The 26,839-nt window shown below is 55.1% G+C and overlaps 2 protein-coding genes and 2 pseudogenes across 6 annotated transcripts in view; 3 read left to right on the top strand and 1 right to left on the bottom strand.

Moving 5' to 3' along the window:
* Nucleotides 1-195: 195 nt before the first annotated feature.
* LOC142026166 (uncharacterized) lies at nt 196-1,258 on the top strand (annotated as a pseudogene).
* A 1,224-nt stretch (nt 1,259-2,482) lies between these two features.
* On the top strand, nt 2,483-12,974 carry LOC142026210 (uncharacterized). Its single transcript, XM_075019097.1, has 6 exons — nt 2,483-2,587; nt 3,545-3,871; nt 4,340-4,921; nt 5,414-6,035; nt 10,655-10,938; nt 11,432-12,974. The coding sequence occupies exons 3-6, from the start codon at nt 4,384-4,386 to the stop codon at nt 12,136-12,138; spliced, it is 2,151 nt and encodes a 716-aa protein (XP_074875198.1). The 5' UTR covers nt 2,483-2,587; nt 3,545-3,871; nt 4,340-4,383; the 3' UTR covers nt 12,139-12,974.
* Nucleotides 12,975-14,218: 1,244 nt separating this feature from the next.
* Nucleotides 14,219-26,839, top strand: part of LOC142026198 (uncharacterized) — a 50,695-nt gene continuing 38,074 nt past the window's right edge. For 2 of the 5 annotated variants that reach the window (XM_075019064.1, XM_075019063.1), the window contains exon 1: nt 22,328-23,511. In XM_075019064.1, the coding sequence (XP_074875165.1) occupies nt 22,466-23,511 (1,046 nt within the window). In that variant the 5' untranslated portion in view covers nt 22,328-22,465. Of the gene's footprint in view, nt 14,253-14,512; nt 18,249-22,327; nt 23,512-26,839 lie in introns of those variants that run through there. The other 3 variants (XM_075019059.1, XM_075019062.1, XM_075019061.1) reach the window with 3 other exon arrangements.
* On the bottom strand, nt 24,651-26,783 carry LOC142026319 (uncharacterized; annotated as a pseudogene).

The following is a 26,839-nucleotide window of genomic DNA, read 5'->3' as shown; positions in this document are numbered from 1 at the left end:
CTCAAAAGTATTAATAAATCCTAAATTGCTGCTAAACCAAAGCTATGCAATAAAAATCTCATTTGCGACACCTTCATCATCCTCCTTGGGGCTGGTAGCTGGAAGGACCGAGGAGGAGGAAGATTCCCAGAGCCTGGAGCTGCGTGAGAGGCAGCTGGGGAATCACCACTGAGATGACGCAGACCAGCTTCTCTCATGGCCAAGGCATCTTTGAGGACCTCGACCCTGCTCCTCCCTCAGGGGGAGACGTGCTCAACGCTGGAAATATCTGAGCGCACCTTCAGCTGGAGGTACAACCTGATCCATCCCCACACCGGTGAGTGACCCAACACCTGCCCCAAGTGCTGGACGAGCTTCGGTGATGGCTCCAACCTCATCTCCCACCAGAAGATCTGTCACGGCAAGACCCATCTTCTGCGAAAACACCTTTGGCCAGAGTGTGGACCTGATCTCCCACCGTAGGATCCATATTGGGGGAGAAGTCCTTTGTCTGCCCAAGCTGTGGCAAGTGCTTTGCCTAGAGGTCCCACCTCACCACTCATCAGATGACCCATGCAGGAGAGAGACCTTACGTGGGCCAGGACTGCAGGAAAAGCTTTGGCAGGCGCTCCAACCTGAGCAGGGACCAGTGGAACCACAGTGGGGAGAGACCCTATAGACATTCCAACTGCGGGAAGGACTTCACCATGAGCTCAAAGCTCATCAAACACCAGTAGACCCACATGGAAGAGGCTCCCTACAAGTTCTCCATGTGCAGGAAGAGCTACGAGGAACTGAGGTCTCACCAGAAACACCACATGGAGTAGAAAATGGTGGCAACTGCCCTGGTGTAGGTGACCCTACGCTTGCCCTGAATGCTAGAGGAGCTTCAGGGATGGCTCCGACCTCATGTCGCACCAGAGGATCCATCATGGTGAGAGACCCTATAGACGTTCCAACTGCGGGAAGGACTTCACCATGAGCTCAAAGCTCATCAAACACCAGTAGACCCACATGGAAGAAGCTCCCTACAAGTTCTCCATGTGCAGGAAGAGCTACGAGGAACTGAGGTCTCACCAGAAACACCACATGGAGTAGAAGATGGTGGCAACTGCCCTGGTGTAGGTGACCCTACGCTTGCCCTGAATGCTAGAGGAGCTTCAGGGATGGCTCCGACCTCATGTCGCACCAGAGGATCCATCATGGTGAGAGACCCTATAGACGTTCCAACTGCGGGAAGGGCTTCACCATGAGCTCAAAGCTCATCAAACACCAGTAGACCCACATGGAAGAGGCTCCCTACAAGTTCTCCATGTGTAGGAAGAGCTGTGAGGAGCTGAGGTCCCACCAGAACCACCACATGAAGTAGAAGGTGGTGGCAACTCTTCTGGCGTAGGTGGGCATCCATGGTGGGCTGAGACTTTTGGGGTCTCCAGCCCTGTACCTCATGCTCAGGATGCAGAGGGCAGTCAAGTTCTGCCCTCGTCATCCTCTCTTTCACCCCCTGTGATCCTCCAGCAATAAAATAAACCTTGGTCAGTCCAGAGCCATCATTAATAATGCTTAACATTAATTGGTGCAGGAAAACTAAGCTTTTCTGAGAAGGAAAAACCCAATATCTGGATTTTTCTAAGCTGAGAAGTGGGTCCTACCTGATGTCCAGGAGCTCAGTCCCCCCTTCCCCAGACTGGGCCAGCTCTTGAAACCAAATGGGAGGAGTTTGCTTCTCCTTCACCTCCATCCTGAGATACTGGAACCGCATTAATGGGTGGAATTAATCAGATTTAGGTTTAAATTACAGCCTTTGGAAGATATTTTTCAGAGCAGGGACACCATTTAAGAGGGGTGAAATCAAGTCCCTGCTCTCATCTCATGGTCCCTTGTTGGGACATCCAACTTAGGACCAAGATATATTTTTTTTTGGTGACAACTAACTTAGTTTCTTGTTATCCGTCTAACACCGTTTGCTGCATCTCAAGGGCCCCGTCCTCTAGCAGAAGGTCCTGACCTGAGGATGACCGAAAAAATCCACATTTCTCAAAGGCCGCGGCCGCCCGGGGACGAAGCCTTGACGGCCGCGCCTTCTTTTGTTGAAGAACCAAAACAAGACGAAACACATTCATATCGTGTTTCCGCGGGTTTTTTATCAACTCCGGACCTTTTTTCTTGTTTCTTTTTAACGTTTTATTTGAGCCTCAGCGCGTGGGTGAGAATCGGCAAATTCCGTAATTTCTGGAAAAAGGGTAGCGCCTCCCTTTGTGTCTAGTTTTTAAAAAAAAAAATAAATACAAATTTATTATTTATTTTGTCAAATGAAACCTTGAGGCTGCTTTTCCTTGGAAGAGGGTAGCGGAGAGGGATTGGGGTGGGGGGGGCTCCAGTGTGTGTCCCCCCCCCCCCAGCTAAGCATCCTCCGGTAGCCCCAGTTTGTTGCAGCCCGACTGGGTGTGCAGAGGCACAGGAAGGGGCTGGGACCGGGGGGGCGGGGGGGCTGGGGGGGGGGGGAGTGGGTGACTAGGGTGGCGGGGGGGGGGGGGGGAGAACATCCCACCGTGTCGGAGTCGATCGTCACCGTGGGCTCCGTGGAGGGAGGCGGCAGCGCCCGCAGGTAACGGGGGGGGGGGGGTCCGGGGTAGAGCCCGTAGGGTGCTGGGGGGGGGTGTGTCCCTGTAGGGAATGGGTGGGGGGGGGTCCGGGACAGCAGCTGTAGGGATCGGGGGGGGGTCCCGGGAGAGAATCCAGATGGAAATGGGGGGGGGGGGGGGAGTGTTCCAGGCAGTGGGCACAGGGAATGGGGGGGGGGGTCCTGGGCAGCACCCAGAGGGAATGGGGGACCCTGGGGTGGCACCTGCAGGTACCGAGGTGGGGGGGGGGGGGGTCCCGGGCAGCTGCTGGAGATAATGGGGGACCCCAGGGCAGCACCCAGAGGGAAGGGGGGGGGGGGTCCTGGGAAGAGGCCACAGGGAACATGGGGGTCCCAGGCAGGAACCTGTGGGAAATGGGGGGGGGTCCTCGGCAGTGCCCTGAAGGTAATGGGGGACCCCGAGGTAGCGCCCACAGTGAATGGGGGTGTCCAGGGCAGCACCCCACAGGTAATGGGGGGGGTCTGGGGAGAGGGTCAAGAAGAAGGACCCCCCCCCCCAGACCCAGCACGGCTCCTTACTGCTTTGTGCCCGGTGTAGGTGGTCCCTGTTGGGGCTGGGGGTGATGTTGCACCCCCCCAGCTTGGGGGGGGCACCGGTGCCCATCGATTGCTGCCTCGAGCTGGGATCTCCCCGCACATCCTCCAGTTCTCCCCTAAATAACGTCACGGAGGAGGCCGGGTATCGCCCCCAAATAACTTGGGGGGGCTCTGAAGCCTCCCCAGGTGGACCTTCAACATTACCTAAGGGGATGGGGCTTCACCAGCCTTGCCCGGCCGTGGGGCGACACACGGACCGATGCTCTTCCCGTGACCGCATCACTCAAGAGAAGAGCCGTGCGAGCGTGTCGCCCCCACGTAAGGACCTTCTGCCCCCCAAATTTCAATAGCTGCCCCCTCTTTCCACGGCTCCTCTGCCCGCAGTTCCCCCAGGCACCCAACACACGTCTCCTTTAAGAGTATCTGGACCAAGAAGCCATCAGCAAGAACACCAGGGACAAACCCTCCCCACACCATGATAAGAAAAGCGGCGATAAGAGCAAACCTCGTTACTGGCGCTAACGGGCAAGGCCATTTGGAGCATGAGAAGGAGGATAAGGCAAGGGAGGGAGACGAGCACGCGGAGACCTAAAACACTGCCCAATTAGCGTTAACGAAGACAATAACCTGAAAAGGGGTGCTGGTCGCACTAATGAGTGGTCTTCCACCTACCAGTAGAACTCTGAAGTTCTACCAAGAGCTTTGCAGCTGGTAAGGATGCAACGCTGGGGGGGGGACTGTGTGTACGGAGGAGGGGAAGGGGGGCAGGGAGGAGAAAAGGGGGAGTCAGGCCAAAGAAAGGGTGTAAAAGGGGCTGGTGGCAAGGTACAAGGGGGTTGGTCTACGCGTTGGTCATCACAGTTGGTCCTGTCTTTGTTACTCAGTCTTTTTCTTAACTATTTCTGGACCCAGCGTTGGCTACTGGCAGGACTGGTGTGAGCGGGTTTGGGGTCACCTACAGGAGTCAGACCGGGGGTGTCAGTACCCCTGCTCTGCTACTGGAGCGAGCTGGGATCCCAGTACAGCTACTGGAGTGGGTGGAAGTCTTGCTAGAAGGGCTCCAGCAGCTGGGCAGCACCACAGTGGGTGGTACTGGTGTGGGCTGGGGCTGCTGGAGGAGGTGGCTGCTCTTAATATCCCTTAACAGACATCAGATGACCCCCTTTGGTGTCCCAACAGGTGACAGGACAGACAGTGAGAAGAAGAAGAAGTTGTCCCAGCCCATGGAAAAGCACAGGGTGATGCTGGAAGGACCCAGAGAGGAGCCGCAGAGCCCCAAGGTGGACATGGACCACGATGTTCAGCATCAACCAGATGATAAGGAAGGTAGCCAAGTACCGAGAAGACCCCGAAAATGCTCTTTCAAAGGGACGTATGCTGAAGACCTTCAAGAAGACGCAAGCCAACCAAGGAGTAGCTCCACACAGAAGGTGTACAAGTGTGGGGACTGCAAGAAGATCTTCACCTGGGGGAGCAGCCTGACCCGTCACCGACGGATCCACACGGGAGAGAAGCCCTTCAAGTGCCTGGATTGTGGGAAGAGCTTCACGCAGAGCGTGGTCCTCCTGCGTCACTGGAGGACACACACCAGGGAGAAGCCCTTTCTCTGCACCACGTGCGGGAAACGCTTCTCCTGGCGCTCGGACCTCATTACCCACCAACGTATCCACACCGGAGAGAGACCGTACCCCTGCTCGCACTGCGAGAAGACCTTCCGGAAGAGGTCTCACCTCATAAGGCATGAGCAAGTCCTCCACAATGGTGAGTCCTTGGAGGGGGGGTAGTGTGAGATGTCCCATGCCCTGATGGAGCTGTGGGTGGGGATGGTCTGGAGAAGCACGTGGTGGGTCTGTGTTGGGATTCCTGCTCCTAGCGTGGCAGCAGTGATGGGGTGGGAGATGTTCCTGGGGATGGATTTGCTCTGTCCCCAGGTTGAGTTGAACTATCGGTGGGGATAGTCCTGCTCTGAGCAGGAGGTTTGGCTGGGGGCCTTCAACTACTGGAGCTGCACAGGAATAAATTCCCCCATGTTCATGAGTCAGTCTTGGTGATAGCAAGTGGTCTCCAAGAACATTTCCCACGGTCATTTTTGGACAGGTTCATTTGTGGCCTCTCTTCACCCATCCTCCACCACTGCAACCCACTGCCCCCAGGTCTTCCCAGCTTGTGTTACCCCAGCAGATACTTGGGTTTCTCCTCCATCCCTGGTTGCGGAGGTCCTGTTGGTGCAATAGCTTTGTCTTTCTCGAGCAGGCACTGAGAGCTCCCAGCTGAAGCCAGGACAACCACCCCAGGTGCTGGGGGAGAAATTGGAGAGCAAGAAGGAGCAGACACTGATGAGACAAGGGGGGGGCGTGAAGAACACCCGTGCAGCCACCAGCAAGCCGGTGACCCATGCTAAGCCGAAGACCCATATATGCCCAGAATGTGGGAAGACCTTCTGCTGGAGAAACAGCCTGAGACGCCACCAAAGAAATCACACGGGAGAACGACCCTACAAGTGCCCAGATTGTGGCAAGACCTTCAATGACTTCTCCAACCTTGTCACCCACCACAGGATTCATAAGGGAGAGAGACCGTACGAGTGCCCCGAGTGTGGGGAGTGCTTCACCCAGAACTCGAGCCTTTCCAGACATCGGAGGACCCACACTGGTGAAAAACCTTTTTCCTGCTCTGATTGCGAGAAATCCTTTACTCAGAAGCAAAAACTTATCTTGCACCAGCGGATCCACACTGGGGAGATGCCGTACAGCTGCCAGCAATGCCAGAAAACCTTTCGGACCAGCTCCCACCTCGCCACACACCAGCAGAACCACACGCAGGAGAGCTCCTATGCGTGCGTGGTCTGCGGGAAGTCATTCAGCGTGGGCGCCGAGTGTCTTCTCCATCAGAGGACCCACTTGGAGGAGGTGCCGGTGGGCCAGGGAGCATCTCCAGGGGGGGACGTGCCACAAAATTAGGGGCTTGTTGCCTCCCTAGGCAGGGACTTCCACCCGTTTGGTCTCATCCCATGAGCCTCGTGATCTCGGAGGGGCAAATTCAGAGATAGCTGGGGGTGCTAATGCCCCACCAAGGTTTTTTTCTGGGGGGGATAAGTGGTTGTGTGAGCCCTGCTGCTTTTAAATGTGAGTGCCTTGGGTACACGGATGACGCGGCTCTTCCTTCACCCCAGCACGTGGGACCATCACATCCGAGAGCCCCAGCATCTCTATGGGGACTTGTGGGTCCAGGGAAAGGAGATGTAGAGGAAACGTTGCCTTCCTGGAAAAATCAAGGTGTTCCCATGAGTCCAAAGGGATTATATAGTCTCATTAGCCAGCGGGGTCGTTAACAAGACCCAAGGTTGAACAAACCGCTGGATAGCCTTGGTACAACGTTTTGCTGGGATGTTGATTGGCATCTCATGTTAAAAGCTGTGACCATCGTGTTGTATTTTATTTGGTTTCCTGTTAATGTGTTTATCTCTCCCTGTTCATCACTTCTTTCGTTGAAAGCCCGTACCGTTAGTTATTACCTGATTACAAATTCTCCAGATGAACTTCCATGATAGTGCTCACCAAGGCTGAGGCTTTCATGCTTCCTGGTGGGATACAGGGATACCGGACCGTGATGGCAGAGGGATGAGCCGCTCTCACCAGTGGCTTGGGGACCATTTTACCCCGAGGAAGGAGGCAGTGCCGATGGGGGAAACCACAGCAAAAAATCTCAGGTGGTTTGGAGGAAGCAAAAATCCAGCCAGGACGCTGCAATAACAATCAAACATATGGGATGCTCCCTTCATTATGTAGGTGCACACATACATATATTTACACACACATACCAAGTGTATGTATATGTCCCCTTATCGTTAATAGAAGAAATACTTCTTTTTTTGAAGTTTCTATCAACTATTGTGGATTTTGCTCATAGTGTCTTTCAGATTTGTGTCCTGTTCATTTAACAGTGAATAGATTTGGGAGATGCACAAGAGATCTGGAGGGGGCACACAGCCAGGCAGATGACCCGACCCAACCAAAGTGATAGTTCTCGCCATATCACATCATGCTCAGCAATAAAATGGAGAGGAGGGAGTTTGGGGGAGGGAGTTGGCCAGATTTTGGTCAGGAACAGGCTGGGCATCTGTTTCCCCACGGGAGGTGATGAGTGGTGGCCTTTGCATCAGTCCTCCTTCTCCTTCTCCTTCTCCTCTCCTTCTTCTCCCTCTCCTTCTCATCCTCTTCTCCCTGTCCTCCTTCTCCTTCTTCTTCTCCCCCTCCCTCTCCTTCTCCCTCTCCTTTTCCTTCTCTTCTCCTTCTCCTTCTCTTCTCCTTCTCCTTCTCTTCTCCATCTTCTCCGTCTCCTTCTCTTTCTCCTCTCCTTCTCCCTCTCCTTCTCCTTCTCCTCTTTCTCCTTCTCCTTCCCCCTCTCCTTCTCCTCTTCCTTCTCCTTCTCTTCTCCCTCTCCTCCTTCTCCCTCTCCTTCTCCTTCTCTTCTTCTCCTTCTCTTCTCCCTCTCCTTCTCCTTCTCCTCCTTCTCCCTCTCCTCCTTCTCCTTCTCCTTCTGCTCCTTTCTCTTATTAAACTCTTTTTATCTCCACTCACGCGTTTTCTCACTTTTACCCTTCTTTTCCCCTTCCCGGGTTCTCCCAGCGGGTGGGAGCAGCCAAGACCCCAGTTCAGCCCCAGCCCGGCCTGACCCAGCCCCATCCGGACCCTCCCGGGGGTGCGATCCATGGTTTTTGGTTTTTTTTTTTGTTTGGGGGGTGGAAGTGGGGACCAAGGGTGGGCGCGGGTCCCGAGTGGAGGAGGGATGGAGGAGGAGGAGGGGGATGAAGGACGAGTTAAGGATGGAGGAGGAGGGGGGATGGAGGAGGAGGAGGGATGGAGGAGGAGCAGGAGCAGGAAGAGGAGGAGGAAGAGGAGGAAGGCTTCACTGCATCCGTCTCCCACGAGGAGCCGCCTCCCCCGGGACCACCCAGCGCCCCGCATCCCCCCGTGTGTCCCCCCCCCCCGGACCATCGCCCCCCGCCCGGGCTCTGCCCCCGCCGCCCCCCGCAGGTAACCGGGGAGGGGGGGCCCGGGGCACCCCCAGCCCCTCTCCCCCCCCCCCGGAGAGTCCCCGGGCTGTGCCGTGGGGCTGAGGGTCCCGGGGGGGCTGGGATACAGCTGGGGGGGGGTGTCCTGGGGACCCATGGGGTCCTGCTGTGTCCCCCCCAAAAGAGCCGAGAGGTTTCGTTATTTCACGTCCGCGCAGAGGAGGGTGCCGGGTGGGAATTCCAGAAAGCTGGCGAGGGATTTATTCTCTTACATGATTAGTAAAAACCCGCTGGAATTCCCAGTCATTGGGTAGCAGCCACCATCTCACCCACTGTTGGCCGGTTATATTTAAATTAGCCTCGCTCGCTATGTAAATTAGCATGCATGCTCCTCGCAGGTGTGTGCGGGGGGGCAAGTTCTTCCAGCCTAGAACTGAGTCGGTGGTTGCGATCTCCGGCTGCCGCCTTTACCTTTCCCTTAGTTCACGCTTCTTTGGCAATCGTTCTGGGGCAGGATGTTCCTTTTTTTATCGGTCTTTAGTTTCTTCTTCAAGGGCATAGTCGATAGCAGAACCTGAATAATTCATACAAAGTAATCAGGCTCGAATAGTGAAGCTGTTGAGTAATGGTCCTCCTTAAAGGACAACACATCGTGTTTAACCCTAAATTGAGCGGCATCACCACGGTTTAGGCCGTAAAAACATACGACTACGCCGTCACCAGGTCCAGATGGATGCCGGTGGTTGATGATGCTTTAGGACACACGGTGAGGTGGTGGTGGTCGGTCCCGTCCCACCCGTGGGGTGCAAGTGAGCGTGTGCCGTGGTTTCAGCCCAGCCAGCAATAAAGCACCACGAGGCCATCGCTCACTTCTCCCGCCCGGTGGGATGGGGAGGAGAAAAGAGAAGGAAAAGCTCGTGGGTCGAGACAAGGACAGGGAGGGATCACTCACCAGTGATGGTCACGGGCAAAACCCAGGCTCAACTTGGGTGAAAAAAACCAAAATCAATTTAGTTTGTTATCAATCAGATCAGAACAGGATAATGAGAAGTAAAACCAGATCTCAAAACACAATCCCGGGCTTAACTCCACTCCAATTTTCTCTCCCTCCTGCCCCCAGGTGGCGCAGGGGGATGGGGAATGGGGTTTGGGGTCAGTTCATCCCACCTTGTCTCTGCCGCTCCTTTCTCCTCAGGGGGAGGACTCCTCACTCTTCCTCTGCTCCAGTGTGGGGTCCCTCCCACAGGAGACAGTCCTCCACAGGCTGCTCCGGCATCGGTCCTTCCCACGGGCTGCAGTCCTTCAGGCACAGACTGCTCCAGCGCAGGCCTTCCCATGGAGTCACAGCCATCTTCGGGGGCATCCACCCGCTCTGGCGTGGGGTCCTCCAGGTGGGCATCTGCTCCACCGTTCAACTTCATGGGCTGCAGCGGCATCCCCTCCTCCAGCGCACCTGCGATGCTGTCGCTGATTGGGGCGGCCTTGGCCAGAGGCGGGTCTGACTTGGAGCCAGGGAAGCTTCTAGCAGCTTCTCACAGGAGCCACCCGGGTAGCCCCCTCCCTCTTTACCAAAACCCTGCCACACAAACCCAAAACACTGCCCAATTAGCATTAATGAAGACAATAAGCAGAAAAAAATCTTGCTGGTCATGTTAATGGGTGGTCTTCTACCAACCAGTAGAACTCTGAAGTTCTACCAGGAGCTTTGCAGCTGGTAAGGATGCAACGCTGGGGGGGGGACTGTGTGTACGGAGGAGGGTAAGGGGGGCAGGGAGGAGAAAAGGGGGAGTCAGGCCAAAAAAAGGGTGTAAAAGGGGCTGGTGGCAAGGTACAAGGGGGTTGGTCTATGCGTCGGTCATCACAGTTGGTCCTGTCTTTGTTACTCAGTCTTTTTCTTAACTATTTTTGGACCCAGCGTTGGCTACTGGCAGGACTGGTGTGAGCGGGTTTGGGGTCACCTACAGGAGTCAGACCGCGGGTGTCAGTACCCCTGCTCTGCTACTGGAGCGAGCTCAGATCCCAGTACAGCTACTGGAGTGGGTGGAAGTCTTGCTAGAAGGGCTCCAGCAGCTGGGCAGCACCACAGTGGGTGGTACTGGTGTGGGCTGGGGCTGCTGGAGGAGGTGGCTGCTCTTAATATCCCTTAACAGACATCAGATGACCCCCTTTGGTGTCCCAACAGGTGACAGGACAGACAGTGAGAAGAAGAAGAAGGAGTCGCAGCCCATGGAAGAGCACAGGGTGATGCTGGAAGGACCCAGAGAGGAGCCGCAGAGCCCCAAGGTGGACATGGACCACGATGTTCAGCATCAGCCAGATGATAAGGAAGGTAGCCAAGTACCGAGAAGACCCCGAAAATGCTCTTTCAAAGGGACGTATGCTGAAGACCTTCAAGAAGATGCAAGCCAACCAAGGAGTAGCTCCACACAGAAGGTGTACAAGTGTGGGGACTGCAAGAAGATCTTCACCTGGGGGAGCAGCCTGACCCGTCACCGACGGATCCACACGGGAGAGAAGCCCTTCAAGTGCCTGGATTGTGGGAAGAGCTTCACGCAGAGCGTGGTCCTCCTGCGTCACTGGAGGACACACACCAGGGAGAAGCCCTTTCTCTGCACCACGTGCGGGAAACGCTTCTCCTGGCGCTCGGACCTCACTACCCACCAACGTATCCACACCGGAGAGAGACCGTACCCCTGCTCGCACTGCGAGAAGACCTTCCGGAAGAGGTCTCACCTCAGGAAGCATGAGCAAGTCCTCCACAATGGTGAGTCCTTGGAGGGGGGTTAGTGTGAGATGTCCCATGCCCTGGTGGACCATCCTGTGGGTGGGGATGGTCTGGAGAAGCACGTGGTGGGGCCGTGTTGGGATTCCTGCTCCTAGCGTGGCAGCAGTGATGGGGTAGGAGATGTTCCTGGGGATGGATTTGCTCTGTCCCCAGGTTGAGTTGAACTATCGGTGGGGATAGTCCTGCTCTGAGCAGGAGGTTTGGGTGGAGACCTCCAACTAACGGAACTGCATTGGAATAAATTCGTCCATGTAGGGGGGTTCAAGCGTCAGTCTTGGTGATAGCAAGTGGTCTCCAAGAACATTTCCCACGGTCATTTTTGGACAGGTTCATTTGTGGCCTCTCTTCACCCATCCTCCACCACTGCAAATTCCCCACGGGTCCTGTGTTACCCCAGCAGATACTTGGGTTTCTCCTCCATCCCTGGTTGCGGAGGTCCTGTTGGTGCAATAGCTTTGTCTTTCTCGAGCAGGCACTGAGAGCTCCCAGCTGAAGCCAGGACAACCACCCCAGGTGCTGGGGGAGAAATTGGAGAGCAAGAAGGAGCAGACACTGATGAGACAAGGGGGGGGCGTGAAGAACACCCGTGCAGCCACCAGCAAGCCGGTGACCCATGCTAAGCCGAAGAGCCATATATGCCCAGAATGTGGGAAGACCTTCTGCTGGAGAAACAGCCTGAGACGCCACCAAAGAAATCACACAGGAGAACGACCCTACAAGTGCCCAGATTGCGGGAAGACTTTCAATGACTTCTCCAACCTTGTCACCCACCACAGGATCCATAAGGGAGAGAGACCGTACGAGTGCCCCGAGTGTGGGGAGTGCTTCACCCGGAACTCGAGCCTTTCCGGGCATCGGAGGACCCACACTGGTGAAAAACCTTTTTCCTGCTCTGATTGCGAGAAATCCTTTACTCAGAAGCATAAACTTATCTTGCACCAGCGGATCCACACTGGGGAGATGCCGTACAGCTGCCAGCAATGCCAGAAAACCTTTCGGACCAGCTCCCACCTCGCCACACACCAGCAGAACCACACGCAGGAGAGCTCCTATGCGTGCGTGGTCTGCGGGAAGTCATTCAGCGTGGGCGCCGAGTGTCTTCTCCATCAGAGGACCCACTTGGAGGAGGTGCCGGTGGGCCAGGGAGCATCTCCAGGGGGGGACGTGCCACAAAATTAGGGGGTTGTTGCCTCCCTAGGCAGGGACTTCCACCCGTTTGGTCTCATCCCATGAGCCTCGTGATCTCGGAGGGGCAAATTCAGAGATAGCTGGGGGTGCTAATGCCCCACCAAGGTTTTTTTCTGGGGGGGATAAGTGGTTGTGTGAGCCCTGCTGCTTTTAAATATGAGTGCCTGCACGCAGATGTAAAGAAGGAGGAGATTTACCAGCAGGTGCCTTGGGTACACGGATGACGCGGCTCTTCCTTCACCCCAGCACGTGGGACCATCACATCCGAGAGCCCCAGCATCTCCGTGGGGACTTGTGGGTCCAGGGAAAGGAGATGTAGAGGAAACGTTGCCTTCCTGGAAAAATCAAGGTGTTCCCCTGAGTCCAAAGGGATTATATAGTCTCGTTAGCCAGCGGGGTCGTTAACAAGACCCAAGGTTGAACAAACCGCTGGATAGCCTTGGTACAACGTTTTGCTGGGATGTTGGTTGGCATCTCATGTTATAAGCTGTGACTACCGTGTTGTATTTTATTTGGTTTCCTGTTAATGTGTTTATCTCTCCCTGTTCATCACTTCCTTCGTTGAAAGCCCGTACCGTTAGTTATTTCCTGATTACAAACTCTCCAGATGAACTTCCATGATAGTGCTCACCAAGGCTGAGGCTTTCATGCTTCCTGGTGGGATACAGGGATACCGGACCGTGATGGCAGAGGGATGAGCCGCTCTCACCGATGGCTCGGGGACTATCTTACTGTGAGGAAGGAGGCAGTGCCAATGGGGGAAACCATGGCAAAAAGTCTCGGGCGGTGGAATACCTCTTCTTTTTTTGAAGTTTGTATCAAATATTGTGGATTTTGCTCATAGTGTCTTTCAGATCGTGTCCTGTTCATTTAACAGTGAATACATTTGGGAGAGACACAAGAGATCTGGAGGGGGCACACAGCCAGGCAGATGACCCGACCCAACCAAAGGAATCGTCCTGGCCATATCACGTCATGCTCAGCAATAAAATGGAGAGGAGGGAGTTTGGGGGAGGGAGTTGGCCAGATTTTGGTTAGGAACTAGCTGGGAGGTGGCGAGTGATTGCTTTTCCATCATCCCTCTTCCTTCTCCTCCTTCTTCTTCTCCTCCTTCTCTTCTCTTCTCCTTCTTCTCATCTGTTCTCCTTCTCCCTCTCCTTCTCCTCCTTCTCCTTTTCTCCTTCTCCCTCTCATCTCTTCTTTTCCCTTTTCTTCTCCTTCTCATCCCTTCTCTCTTCTTCTCCCTTTCCTTCTCCTTCTCATCCCTTCTCCTCCTCTGTCTCGTCCTTTCTCTTATTAAACTCTTTTTATCTCCACTCACGCGTTTTCTCACTTTTACTCTTCTTTTCCCCTTCCCGGGTTCTCCCAGTGGGTGGGAGCAGCCAAGACCCCAGCTCTGCCCCAGCCCGGCCTGACCCAGCTCCATCCGGACCCTCCCGGGGGATGCGATCGGTTTTGGGGGCGGGTGGGGGAAGCGGGGACCAAGAGTGGAAGAGGGATGGAGGAGGAGGAGGAGGGATGGAGGAGGAAGAGGGATGGAGGAGGAGGAGGGATGGAGGGGGAGGAGGGATGGAGGAGGAAGAGGGATGGAGGAGGAGGAGGAGGAGGGATGGAGGAGGAAGAGGGATGGAGGAGGAGGAGGGATGGAGGAGGAAGAGGGATGGAGGAGGAGGAGGGATGGAGGAGGAAGAGGGATGGAGGAGGAGGAGGAGGAGGGATGGAGCAGGAGGTGGGATGGAGGAGGAGGCATGGAGGAGGAGCAGGAGCAGGAAGAGGAGGGATAGAGGAGAAGGAGGAGGCGGGATGGAGGAGGAGGAGGAAGAGGAGGAGGAAGAGGAGGAGGAAGAGGAGGAGGAAGAGGAGGAGGAAGAGGAGGAGGAAGAGGAGGAGGAAGAGGAGGAGGAAGAGGAGGAGGAAGAGGAGGAGGAAGAGGAGGAGGAAGAGGAGGAGGAAGAGGAGGAGGAAGAGGAGGAAGGCTTCACTGCATCCGTCTCCCACGAGAAGCCGCCTCCCCCGGGACCACCCAGCGCCCCGCATCCCCCCGTGTCCCCCCCCCCCCGGACCATCGCCCCCCGCCCGGGCTCTGCCCCCGCCGCCCCCCGCAGGTAACCGGGGAGGGGGGGCCCGGGGCACCCCCAGCCCCTCTCCCCCCCCCTCCGGAGAGTCCCCGGGCTGTGCCGTGGGGCTGAGGGTCCCGGGGGGGCTGGGATACAGCTGGGGGGGGGGGGGTGGTTGGGTCCCTCCCGACCCATGGGTCCTGTCCCCAGGTCCAGATGGATGCCGGTGGTTGATGATGCTTTGGGACACGGGGTGAGGGGGTGGTGGTGGGTCCCGTCCCACCCGTGGGGTGCGAGTGACCGTGGGACTCCATCACAGCATCCTCTTTCTTCTCCAGGTCTTCCCGGTGGAGCAAGGGGGGAGGGTCTGGATGTGGAAAAGGGTGACACGGAGGAGAAGCCCCTTGGGCAGGTGGGCAGCAGGGGAGGAGAAGGACACGATCATCCTCCTCGGTCGAGAGGTCCACATGGACCTTCTCTGTCTGGTAACCCTCAATAGATCTCTTTCCCATGGTTTTTTCCTGTGTCCTCACGCCCTGTGAGCTGCATCGGTGTGGGGTTGTAGCTTGGGGTCACCACCACCCCCCCGTGGTACCGCTGGAGCTGTTGAGCAGGCTAGATGTGGGCATCGGAGCTTTAAACTTTCACGGAAACTTTGGCAAAGGCATTTCCCTCACCAGGGCTTGGGATCTTTTTTCCTACAGCTGACGGGATGGCGGACGGGAAGGAAAAGAGTCTGGAGGAACCAGAAGGATCTGAGCTGTTTTGCGACCCATTTGTGGTGGACATCCCCCAAGAGCTAAACCCAACGGTGCAGCACGACTGTGAGAGTCAACCACAACAAGCCCCTGAAGAACCAAGTAAGGCTGCCCATGGACGCCCATCACCGCGGAAGGGTGGACGGCTGCAAGCTCGCCGTGGGAGCCGTGCAACGAAGAAACCCTATAGCTGCAGCAAGAGTGGGGCCACCTACGAGGCCCCCTATAGCTGTCCTGACTGTGGGAAGCTCTTCACTCGGAGGTCCTTCCTCATCCCCCACCAGCGCATCCACACCGGCGAAAAGCCCTTCACCTGCCACGAGTGCGGGAAGGGTTTCCGAGTTGGGTCAGCTCTCAACAAGCATCAACGGATCCATACGGGTGAGAAACCCTATAAGTGCTCGGACTGTGGGAAGCGTTTCCGTCTCACCTCCACCCTCAGCACCCATCGGAAGATCCACACCAGGGAAAAACACTATGTCTGCCTCGTTTGCGGAAAGACCTTTCGGTTGAGTGCGTATTTACAGGCCCACGAAGCCACCCATAGCGTGGACAACCCTTTTCGGTGTCTTGCATGCGGGAAGAACTTCAGCTTGAGACGGTACCTGGCCATTCATCAGCGGATCCATACGGGAGAGAAGCCGTTCAAGTGCTCGGTATGCAGGAAGGTCTTCAACCGGAGATCGACCCTTATCGTTCACCAGCGGGTCCACACCGGGGAGAAACCCTACAAGTGCCCTGAATGCGGGAAGGGCTTCATCATGAGTTCAGACCTCCTCGCCCATCGGAGAATCCACACCGGGGAGAAACCCTACAACTGTCTCAACTGCGATAAAAGCTTTCGGTTGAGCTCCCACCTCACGAGACACCAGCGAAGCCACACCGGGGAGAGACCGTACAAATGTATGGATTGCGGGCAAAGCTACACAGACAGCTCTGGACTCATCAAACACAAGAAGATCCACATGGAAAAGAAGAAGAGGGCATCTCAGGGAGCCCACGCTGGGGAGGGACTTTATAAATGCCCTTACTGTAGTAAGAGCTTCTATGCCAAGTCAGCTCTGGTCCTTCACCGGGCTACCCACGTCGGAGAGCGACCCTATAGATGCTCCAAGTGTGAGAAGACCTTCAGCCACAGCGCAACCCTACTGAAACACCAACGAATCCATACGGGGGAGAGACCCTTCAAGTGTCCCAACTGTGAGAAGTGCTACAACGATGGCTCAACCCTTCGGAGACACCAGAGGAGCCACACTGAGGAGAAACCCTATAAGTGTCCCAGTTGTGAGGAATGTTTCGGTGCCATTGCAGCTCTCCTGAAGCATCAGCGGTTCCACACCGAGGGGAGACCTTACAGATGCTCCGACTGCGGGAAAAATTTCCACTCTAATTTTCTCCTCGTCACCCACCAACGAATCCACACGGGAGAAAAACCCTACACCTGCCCCATCTGCAACAAAAGCTTCCGCCAAGCCTCCCACTGTACGAGGCACCAGGAGATTCACAGGAGGACCAGGGCTGGAGTCGCTTTGCGTGATGTGTCCGAGCCCCATGTGCAGAAAGGAAAGACCCGGCACAGAGCGGGAGCAGAGGTGGGATGTGATGATGAATTAATGAGTCCAGATGGTGCTTCCACAGCTCAACAATAAAAGAATTTGAGATACCCTGAGCCCATCAACTGGTCCAAGTTACTCTTCGAAAGATGTGCCCCATGTCCTGCCTGATAACCATGGTTGTGTAAGTCTTTACACACCCAGATACAAGTTTGAGCCCAGTATTAGTGAATTACTGATGACACGGGGTTCCTATGTCAATCTTTTTATAGCATGACCTTTATTCTTCTCACCCTGTTGACAGTGAGTGCCTTTGGGCTAAGGCTCTGATGGCTCTTGCTTTTAAATTTAATATCATTCCCTCATCTTCAAGTCCGACTCCTCCCAAATTCATCACAACCAACCCTCCCACCATCCTTCTCAACTCACCCTTGACTTCATCCCCCATTTTTACTGAAGTAGGTCCCTAGGTGATTCGGAAAAAATCATACTCGGCAACTACTTTTGGATCCCGGCTGGTCCTTAAAATGGGTTGAGCGAGCAGTATTAACAAATACATCCAGACTGAATCCACCTTCTCGTTTACCATTGACGAGGGATGGCTAGCCTGGCTCCGTAGTGATGTTCTACCTCAGCTCAACTTACGTCCATGCAGGGACCCCTCCTTTTTGGGGACTGGCATGGGAGTGCTTGATGGTATTGATGCCAAAGTCCTGGTCAGTAAGCTAGAGGCAGTGACTGCCTTGCTGTGAAATCTTTGTATTCCCTTACAATCATCGTTACTTAAGTTGGGAATGGGACTGTGGTTGACCCAAACACTGTCCCTTAATGAGAACATCCAATTTACGATGACCACATTATTACTGAATGCCTTAGGGGTAACCCATGGGCAGGTTCCTTGGCTTTGAGTTGCCTTCAGACCCAACGGTGGGTTCAAGCTGAAACCTCAAGAGAAGGTGACGCCCGAAGCTGAAATTCGTGAAGTTGCCTGGGATGATGCCACCAAATGTCACCTACAAGCCTGGTGGCACTTGGGAAACTTTACTTATGATGGAAATGTGGACGTAGCTTGACTGTGTGAGATGCTGCTTGTGAACAAACCTACCCCATCGCATCTTTGGGTCTACACCAAGGCAGATCCGCGGTCCATCTTGTGGACAACAGCCCCGGCAAGGAATGAAAGGACGGTCATCAAGAGATGCCGAAGATGGCATCCCAGAGCCTGGAGTGGGGTCCGTGGGTGAAGGGAATTCCTTCCGAACCTGTCCTGGTTTCAGCTGGGATAGAGTTAATTTTCTTTCTAGTAGCTGGTATAGCGTTATGGTTTGGGTTCAGTCTGAGAAGAATGTTGATAACGCACTGATGTTTTCCGTTCTTGCTCTATAGTGTTTATACGAGGTCAAGGATTTTTCAGCTTCTCTTGCCCAGCCAGCAAGAAGGCTGGAGGGACACAAGGAGTTGGGAGGGGACACAGATGGGACAGCTGAGCCAAACTGGCCAACGGGGTATTCCATACCGTGTGATGTCATGCCCAGTATAGAAACCGGGGGGAGTGGGGCTGGGGGGGGCGGATCGCTGCTCGGGAACTAACTGGGAGTTGGTCGGCAGGTGGTGAACAGTTGCGTTGTGCATCACTTGTATCTTCCAGTCCTTTTATTATTACTATTGTCATTTTATTATTGTTGTTGTTATCATTATTAGTTTCTTTTTTTCTGTTCTATTAAACTGTTTGTATCTCAACCCACGAGTTTTACCGGTTTTTTCCCCAATTCTCTCCCCCATCCTACTGGGTGAGTGAGCGGCCGTGTGGTCCTTATTTACCGGCTGGGCTTAAACCATGACGGAACCCCTAACTGGTGTCTTAATTCCTTTGGGGGAGTCGCTTCCCATCACACCGCCATGAACCCACCGAGATGATGCTCCTCTACACTGGGACCAGCTCTTTATGTTTATAATCGTTGTGTTATTTTCTATATATTGACTTTTTATAGCCACGCTACAAATATTAATCTACCTATTTGTATCTTTACTAACCAATCTGGATGCAATTTTAACTATACCGCCCCAAATTAGTGCTTATCAAGTACTATCAGCTAACTCTACCCTCTACCACCACATCATCCCTGCTCTTCTCGGTACAAATTTCTCTATAATCGCACATTTTTTTTGCAGCATAAACACTCAAATCAGCGATCAAAACAGGCAAAGCAGTAAGCACGATAAACCTTAATATAATTTAAATCGTAATACACCTTCGACTTGAATAACTGCCACCCTGATACCAGAAAAATCAGACAAATTCCAGAATATGTTCAAAAAATAGTCAAAATAGACCGTTTTAGGATGGTCTCTGACCGTTACGGTCAGTTATTAGTCCAGAGGAGGCTTGCACTGCTCAACACTAAAAAGAGGATGGTCTGATCAGGAAATTTGAAATGTTCCAAGCCCCTTAATTATTCTTATATGTATATATATAAAAAAATATATATAATTAGAATTAAATTTATCCCAGCATTAGTGAATTACTGGATTTACTATTGTTTCCATCCAGAAAATTGTACTACTCTTTGCACAATTATTCTGAATGAAAGGGTTTATTCCTAAAGTTTGGCCGTCTTCCTAAAGAGCTTTTTAATTGCTGCGGGTCATTAATGAGTAATTTTAGGGATAGGGAAGTGGGATGAGGATGTGGTATGGGGCGGGGGGGGGGGATTTGGGGATGGGGGGTTGGTCCCAAAGGCCAGGTAGAGCTTTGTCCCCAGCCCAGGGGGTGATTGAGCTCATTGCTGTGATGAGCGGTCAGTTCTCAGCCTGCGGGGCTGGGGGGAGTCCCTGGGAGGTGTTTTTTTTGGGGGGGGGGGGATGTTTGCAGCTTGCAGGATTCCAGAGTTGAGCCACAAATATCCCATGGAGGGGGGGGTGTTGGGGGTCCCTGGGAGGTGTTTTTTTTTTTTGGGGTGGGGGGGGAGTTGGAGCTTGCAGGACTCCAGGGCTGAGCCACATATATCCCATGGGGGGGCTGTTGGGGGGTCCCAGGAGGGTGGGGTGTTTTTTTTTTTTTGGGGGGGGGGATGTTTGCAGCTTGCAGGACTCCAGAGCTGAGCCACAAATATCTCTTGGATGGGGGGAATATTGTGTGTGTGGGGGGTGTCCCTGGGAGGTGGTTTTTTTTTTTTGGGGGGGGGGGAACATTTGCAGCTTGTAGAACTCCAGAGCTGAGCCACAAATATCCCATGGGGGGAGTCCCTGGGAGATGGTTTTTTTTTTGGGGGGGAAGGGGGTTGGAGCTTGCAGGACTCCAGGGCTGAGCTGCAAATATCCCATGGGGGGGGCGGATATTGGGTGTGTGTGTGTGTGTCCCTGGGAGGTGGGTTTTTTTTGGGGGGGGGAATGTTTGGAGCCTGCAGGACTCCAGAGCTGAGCCACAAATATCTCTTGGATGGGGGGAATATTGTGTGTGTGGGGTGTCCCTGGGAGGTGTTGTTTTTTTTTTTTGGGGGGGGGAACATTTGCAGCTTGTAGCACTCCAGAGCTGAGCCACAAATATCCCATGGGGGGAGTCCCTGGGAGGTGGGGGTTTTTTTGGGGGGAAGGGGGTTGGAGCTTGCAGGACTCCAGGGCTGAGCTGCAAATATCCCATGGGGGGGGCGGATATTGGGGGGGGGGGGGGGTGTGTCCCTGGGAGGTGGTTTTTTTTGGGGGGGGGGGAATGTTTGGAGCCTGCAGGACTCCAGAGCTGAGCCACAAATATCTCTTGGATGGGGGGAATATTGTGTGTGGGGTGTCCCTGGGAGGTGTTGTTTTTTTTTTTTTTGGGGGGGAACATTTGCAGCTTGTAGAACTCCAGAGCTGAGCCACAAATATCCCATGGGGGGAGTCCCTGGGAGATGGTTTTTTTTTGGGGGGGAAGGGGGTTGGAGCTTGCAGGACTCCAGGGCTGAGCTGCAAATATCCCAGGGGGGGGCGGATATTGGGGGGGGGGGGGTTGTCCCTGTGAGGTGTTTTTTTTGGGGGGGGGGGGGGAATGTTTGGAGCCTGCAGGACTCCAGAGCTGAGCCACAAATATCTCTTGGATGGGGAGAATATTGGGGGGGGGGGGTGTCCCTGGGAGGTGGGTTGTTTTTTTTTTGGGGGGGGGGGGGAACATTTGCAGCTTGTAGCACTCCAGAGCTGAGCCACAAATATCTCTTGGATGGGGGGAATATTGTGTGTGGGGTGTCCCTGGGAGGTGTTGTTTTTTTTTTTTTGGGGGGGGAACATTTGCAGCTTGTAGAACTCCAGAGCTGAGCCACAAATATCCCATGGGGGGAGTCCCTGGGAGGTGGGTTTTTTGGGGGGGGGGAAGGGGGTTGGAGCTTGCAGGACTCCAGGGCTGAGCTGCAAATATCCCATGGGGGGGCGGGTTTTTTTGGGGGGGGGGGGGGAATGTTTGGAGCCTGCAGGACTCCAGAGCTGAGCCACAAATATCTCTTGGATGGGGGGAATATTGTGGGGGGGTGTCCCTGGGAGGTGTTTTTTTTTTTTTTTGGGGGGGGGGGAACATTTGCAGCTTGTAGCACTCCAGAGCTGAGCCACAAATATCCCGGGGGGGGGGGGGGGGGATATTGGGGGGGGGCGTGCCGGGACGTCTTAGTTTTTTTGGGGGGGGGGGGAAGAACACGACCACCCCCACCCCCCCCCCCCGGTGCCTGCCGCCGGCAGAGGGCCCCGGCCCTCGGGGCTGGGGGGATGCTGTGCCCCCCCCCGCGGAGGGGTTGGTCTTCCTGGGTCAGGCGCCGCCGCCGCCTCCATTGTCAACCCGCAGCCCCGCCGCGATCGCCCGGTACCGGCGGAGCCGGTGGGGGGGGGGGGGGGGGGGGGCAGGAGCATCACCCCCCTGCCCAAGATCTGCTCTGCCCCCCCCCCCCAGGTAACAGGGAAGGGGGTGGTCGCAGAGCTCTTTTTTCCCCCAACCCTATGGGAGCCCTTTTTTTTTGGGGGGGGGTGGTGGTGGTCCCTGCCTCAGTTTCCCCTTGTGCAACACAGGGGGTGCAACGGGCTGGGGGGTGGGGGGCTGGTTGCAGACCCCCCCCGCCGCCACCCTTCAAGGTCGAACCGGGTGGTCCGTCGCAGTCCCGGTTCTTTCTCCCTCGCGTCGGGTGGTTTTTGGGCTGAAAGGGAGTGATTTTGGGGGGCTGAGCCTTAGCCGGGGACATCGCTGACCTTGCCCTTGGCCTTGTCCCCTCTCCGGCTCCGGTGGGACAGGGTTTGTAGGGACATGACGCTGGTCCTTCTCTTCCCATAACCGTATTTCCCGAGCAGGACAACCTCTTTATTTCTCCTCCACCTCCCTTTTGAGGTTGGAGCTTTGTATTTATAACGCTGGCCCCACGTCTTGGCTGTTTCTTGGGGTTTTGGAGGGGTTTATGGGCTGCGTTTTGGGGTTTTGGAGGGGTTTATGGGCTGCGTTTTGGGGTTTTGGAGGGGTTTACGGGCTGTATCTTGGTGTTTTGGAGGGGTTTATGGGCTGCGTTTTGGGGTTTTGGAGGGGTTTACGGGCTGCGTTTTGGGGTTTTGGAGGGGTTTACGGGCTGTATCTTGGTGTTTTGGAGGGGTTTATGGGCTGTATCTTGAGGGTTTTATGCACAAAAGATCCTGGTGGTTGACTTCCCAGTAGGGATGGACTTGGGCAGGAGCAACCCCCAACCCAAACCAGGGAACGCGCTCACAGCTTGTTTCCCAAACAGGATTTCCCATTCCCAAACCTTGGCCAGGTTGAGGAGGAGGCCACGAGGAAGAGGAGATGCTACGAGATACCCAGGCAGGTGAGGAGGAATTTGCTCGACCTTTCATCCTCTCTCCTCCGTCCTCCAGCCGAGCATCGCTTCTGGCTGCAGGACAGCCCCGCTGCTGACGCCGTCCTCCTGGAGATGGATCTGGGAGGATCTCCTTCCCCTTCCCTCTGGCACGGATGCAAATCCCCTTCCTCTCCTTGTTCCTTCCTCCGGCAGGCGATGAGAAGGGGACGGAGAACACGGAGGAGAAACCCCACCAGCAGAACCTTGCGGAAGAGGTTGTTTTGAAGGGCTCCATGGAGCAGGAGGTCAACGGGGAGGAAAAGCCAAGAAGATGCCCCTCGGGGAGAGGTTGCAAACCCACCCCACGAAGCTCAGAGGAGGAAAGACCGACCATCTGCGAGGAGTGCGGCCGGAGCTTCAGCCGTAGCTCGAACCTGGTGGTCCACCAGCGGTTGCACGCCGGCGAGAAGCCCTACAAGTGCTTGGAGTGCGGGAAGAGCTTCAGCCGTAGCTCCCACCTCATCACCCATCAACGTCTGCACACCGGGGAGAAGCCCTACAAGTGTCCTGATTGCGGGAAAAGCTTCAGCGACAGCTCCACTCTCATCACCCACCAACGCTTGCACACCGGTGAGAAGCCCTACAAATGCCCCGATTGCGGCAAGGGCTTCAACCAGAGCTCCAACCTCACGTCCCACCAGCGCACCCACACCGGGGAAAGACCCTACAAGTGCCCCGAGTGCGGGAAGAGCTTCAGCGTCAGCTCCTACCTGATCCGCCACCAGAAGATCCACACCGGGGAGAGACCTTATAAGTGCGAGGAGTGCGAGAAGACGTTCAGCCAGAGCTCCAGCCTCATCATCCACCAGCGTGTCCACACCGGGGAGAAGCCCTACAGATGTGTTGACTGCGGGAAGTGGTTTAGGAACAGCTCGGACCTCATTAGGCATCAGCGGACACATACGGGTGAGAGACCCTACCGCTGCCCTGACTGCGGGAAGAGCTTCAACCGCAGCTCCAACCTGATGACCCACCAACGCATCCATACCGGGGAGAAGCCCTACGAGTGTCCTGAGTGCGGTAGGAGCTTCACCGTGAGTTCTGCCTTGATTAAACACCAAAGGACCCACCGGGAAGGGAAGCCCTATGAGTGCCCCGACTGCGGGAAGAGCTTTATCCGCTGTTCGAACTTCATTACCCATCGAAGGACCCACGTTGGGTAGAGACCTGGTGACCCATGTTGGGTAGAGACCTGGCTGGTGGTCCCCACATCTTCCTGGTTCCCCATAGGGACCTGGATGAATGTAGGTAGGAACATCCATTTGCTGGGATGGGCTTAGCTGTGGGACGCAGACCAAAGGCAGAAATTCATTAGGAAGAGTGGACTCATTGGCTTTAGACTCCAAAAAGTCACATCTGCTTGGCCCAATAATTTCTTCTGGTGGCATCAAGCAACACCATACGGACCACGGGCTTCTTCCACAGGCAAAGGGTGAATGGATTTGGGCACAGACCAAGATTTTGAAGACACTGCTTGGGACTCACCTTCTTTGGGAAGGAAGAAATGGGGTGAAAACGGTCCCACAACCCTGTTGGGACACACCAGGCTGAGTTCTTCCTCATTTACAGGTTTGGGGTTTTTTTTCACATGATGTTATTCGGTAGCATCATGCAACCTTTGTCCTGCCCATCTACGGTTCATCTTTGGATGACTAAACTCTTGAATTGTCCAAAGGGCTTCAGAAGAGGCTCCTGCAACATCTTAGGGATGGAGATGGGCACAGCCCAACTCCACGTCCTACTCTCACTCCCTTTGTGCTGCCAAAAATAAACAAGAACTCAGCTGCAATAAACTTTTCCTTCACTCACTGCCTTGGTATGGCCTTGTTGAACCCACACCACCTCGTTTTCATCCAGGCTGGGGCTTGGCCATCTCTAGGGTTGAATTTTCCTAATGGTGCTGAAAGGATGGGAGTGGTGGGACAACTCCATGGATGGGTGAAGGGTGAGAAGGACTCGTGGGCTTGTGGTGTCCATGTTTTGGAAGGATGCTGCACCCCTATGACCATCGGCGCCAAATAAACCTCACCCATGATTTGGTTTGAACCTTTGTCCTTGTCCAAGGGAAATGGAGAGGGATGGAAAGCCCGATCCCAGCTCCAGGGTCTCCACCCCAGCCCCACCACACCTGCAGGGGCTTCCGGGGGGGGGGGGGGTGTCCTCACACCCTCTGGGTGCAGAAGATGCTCCCAGCCCCCCAAAATTGGGGAATTTTTAAAGTTTTCCCCTCCAAAAAAGGCTCTTCCACCCACACACCCCCTGCTTTGTCACCACCACAGAGATACTCACACAATGCCAACACTGAAATGCTTTTATTTTGGCCGTGATTTTCTTTTGATCCATCCTGTAAAAAGACCCTAAATAGGGTTGAAAAAATAGAGAATTTGAAGAGACATCTAAAAAAACCCAGTTTTACCATGATTTCTTTTTCTGAGGGTGAAGCTCATGGGTCTCGCCTCCCTCCCTTCCCCTCATCTATAATCTAACGCAAAAAACCAGAAGACGGGGTGTCTTTTTTTAAACCACTCCCCCCGAAAAACCCTTTATATATAAAAACATATAGGGAAAGAAAAATAATAGCTGGTGGGATGTGGGTGGATGGGTTGGTTACCCCTTGGTGCTACCACCAGGGACCATGGTGATGTGTAGGTAGGTCTGAGATGCCACCAGGGTGGGGATGGTCCCCGGTGGGGTCGTCCCCATCTTTGGTTGGTGCCTCTTGCGATGCAAGATGAGACCGGAGCTGTGCCGAAAGCTCTTGCCACACTCGGCGCAACCCTGAGGCTTCTCGCTGTGGATCTGCCGATGCTGGATGAGTTGGGAGCTGCAGGTGAAGCTTTTGGGGCAATCCAGGCAAATGTAGGGTTTCTGCTCCAGGTGGGACCGCTGGTGAACCAGGAGGTTGGAGCGATGGTTGAAGCCACTGCCGCAGTTGGGGCAGCAGTAATCTTTCTCACCGGTCTGCACCCGTCAGTGCTTGGTGAGCCTGGGACAGTCGGAAAAGCTCTTCCTACAGGTTGGGTTGGGGTGCCTGTGCTTGGTGCGCGTCCGCTGATGCCGTGCCAGTTGGGAGCTGTTGCCGAAATGCCGCCCGCATCGAGAGCAATCGTAGGGTCGCTCTCTGGTGTGGGTCCGCCAATGCCGCACCAGCTCCGAGCTGTTCTTGAAGCTCTTGTGGCGCTCGGGGCGCTTGTAGGGCCTCTCCCCGAATGCACGCGGTGATGGACGGTCAACGTTGATCTGTGCCTGAAGCTTGTCCCGCATTCCTCGCACCAGTAAGGTCGTTCGCCCGTGTGCGTCTTCTGATGTTGGTGGAGGGAGGAGCTGATGCGGTAACTCTTCCCGCAATCGGGACAAGCGTAGGGACATTCGCCGGTGTGCAGGCGTCGGTGGGCCGTCGGGTTGAAGTGGCGTCCGCAATCCTGGCAGCTGAAGGGTCATTCGCCCACGTGTCTCCGATGATGGCTCACCAACGCCGAGCGGCAACGGAAGCTCTTCCCGCATTCCTGGCAGGTGTTGGGTGCCTCATCGCTCCTGTTGTCCCCTGGGAGTGGGGATCCCCCAGGATGGGTCCTTGGGGACCACTGCTGGCTGGAGGTTGGGGGTTCCACTGGCACGTCCGCTTGCTCAGGAGCGTCCTGCTGCCATTTTTCCTCCTCCTTGATTGACCCCAGATCTGTTGGGGAGAGAGACCATCCCCAACAGCCCTCTCCAGCTGGGAGGGGGTTAATGTGGAGCGGAGACGGGGAACCACATGAGTTATGAGAAACAATGGTCAGCCAAGAGCCGGGTGGCCCCAGGAGAGGATCAAGGCTCCCAAGGTAGAAGCCACCTCGAGAAGGTCTAGGGACGTGGTGGGAGAAGGGATGATGTCACCATGGCAGAAGGGATGGAGTCGCGGTGGGAGAAGTTGGGCACATGGTGGGAGAAGGGTTGGGGACATGATGGCAGAAGGTTTGGGGACACAACACAGCACAAGAGCTCTACTTAGGGCCAAAGCACCACCACCACACCTCCCCAGACGCTCGTCCCCACCAAAGCCACTTCTCAGCCACCCATCCAATCCCCCACCTTGTCCCCAAACCTGGGGACTCTTTCCCAGCGGGACCACAGTGTCCTCGTTCCTCTTCACGGTGTTCCCAGAGCAGGCTGTTGGGACCGGGATGAGAGCTGCAGCATCTTCCTCCATGGTCATCACCTCCATGGGGACAACCCTAAAGGGGACAACCCCAAAAGCCATCACCCCACTTTTTGGGGGGTTTTAGGATTTCTCCTAAAAATGGGATTTCTGGGAAAAAAAAAATTTAAAAAAAAAGTATCGATGGGGTGGCGAGGAGGGTCCTGGGGGATGGGGTGAGGGGGGGAGTGGGGTGGGCTTGACCCACCATGGGGCATCACCGGGAGGATGACGGGACGCAGGAGGCTGGGCATCCCCCCATTGTGGGGGGTGATGGGGGGGGCCCCCTGCACCCCGCAGTGCAGCCCAG

Source organism: Buteo buteo, chromosome 32, assembly GCF_964188355.1.
Source record: "Buteo buteo chromosome 32, bButBut1.hap1.1, whole genome shotgun sequence".
Lineage (NCBI taxonomy): Eukaryota > Metazoa > Chordata > Aves > Accipitriformes > Accipitridae > Buteo > Buteo buteo.
Note: the sequence above shows the minus strand (reverse complement) of the source record. Positions and strands in the feature narration are given on the sequence as shown.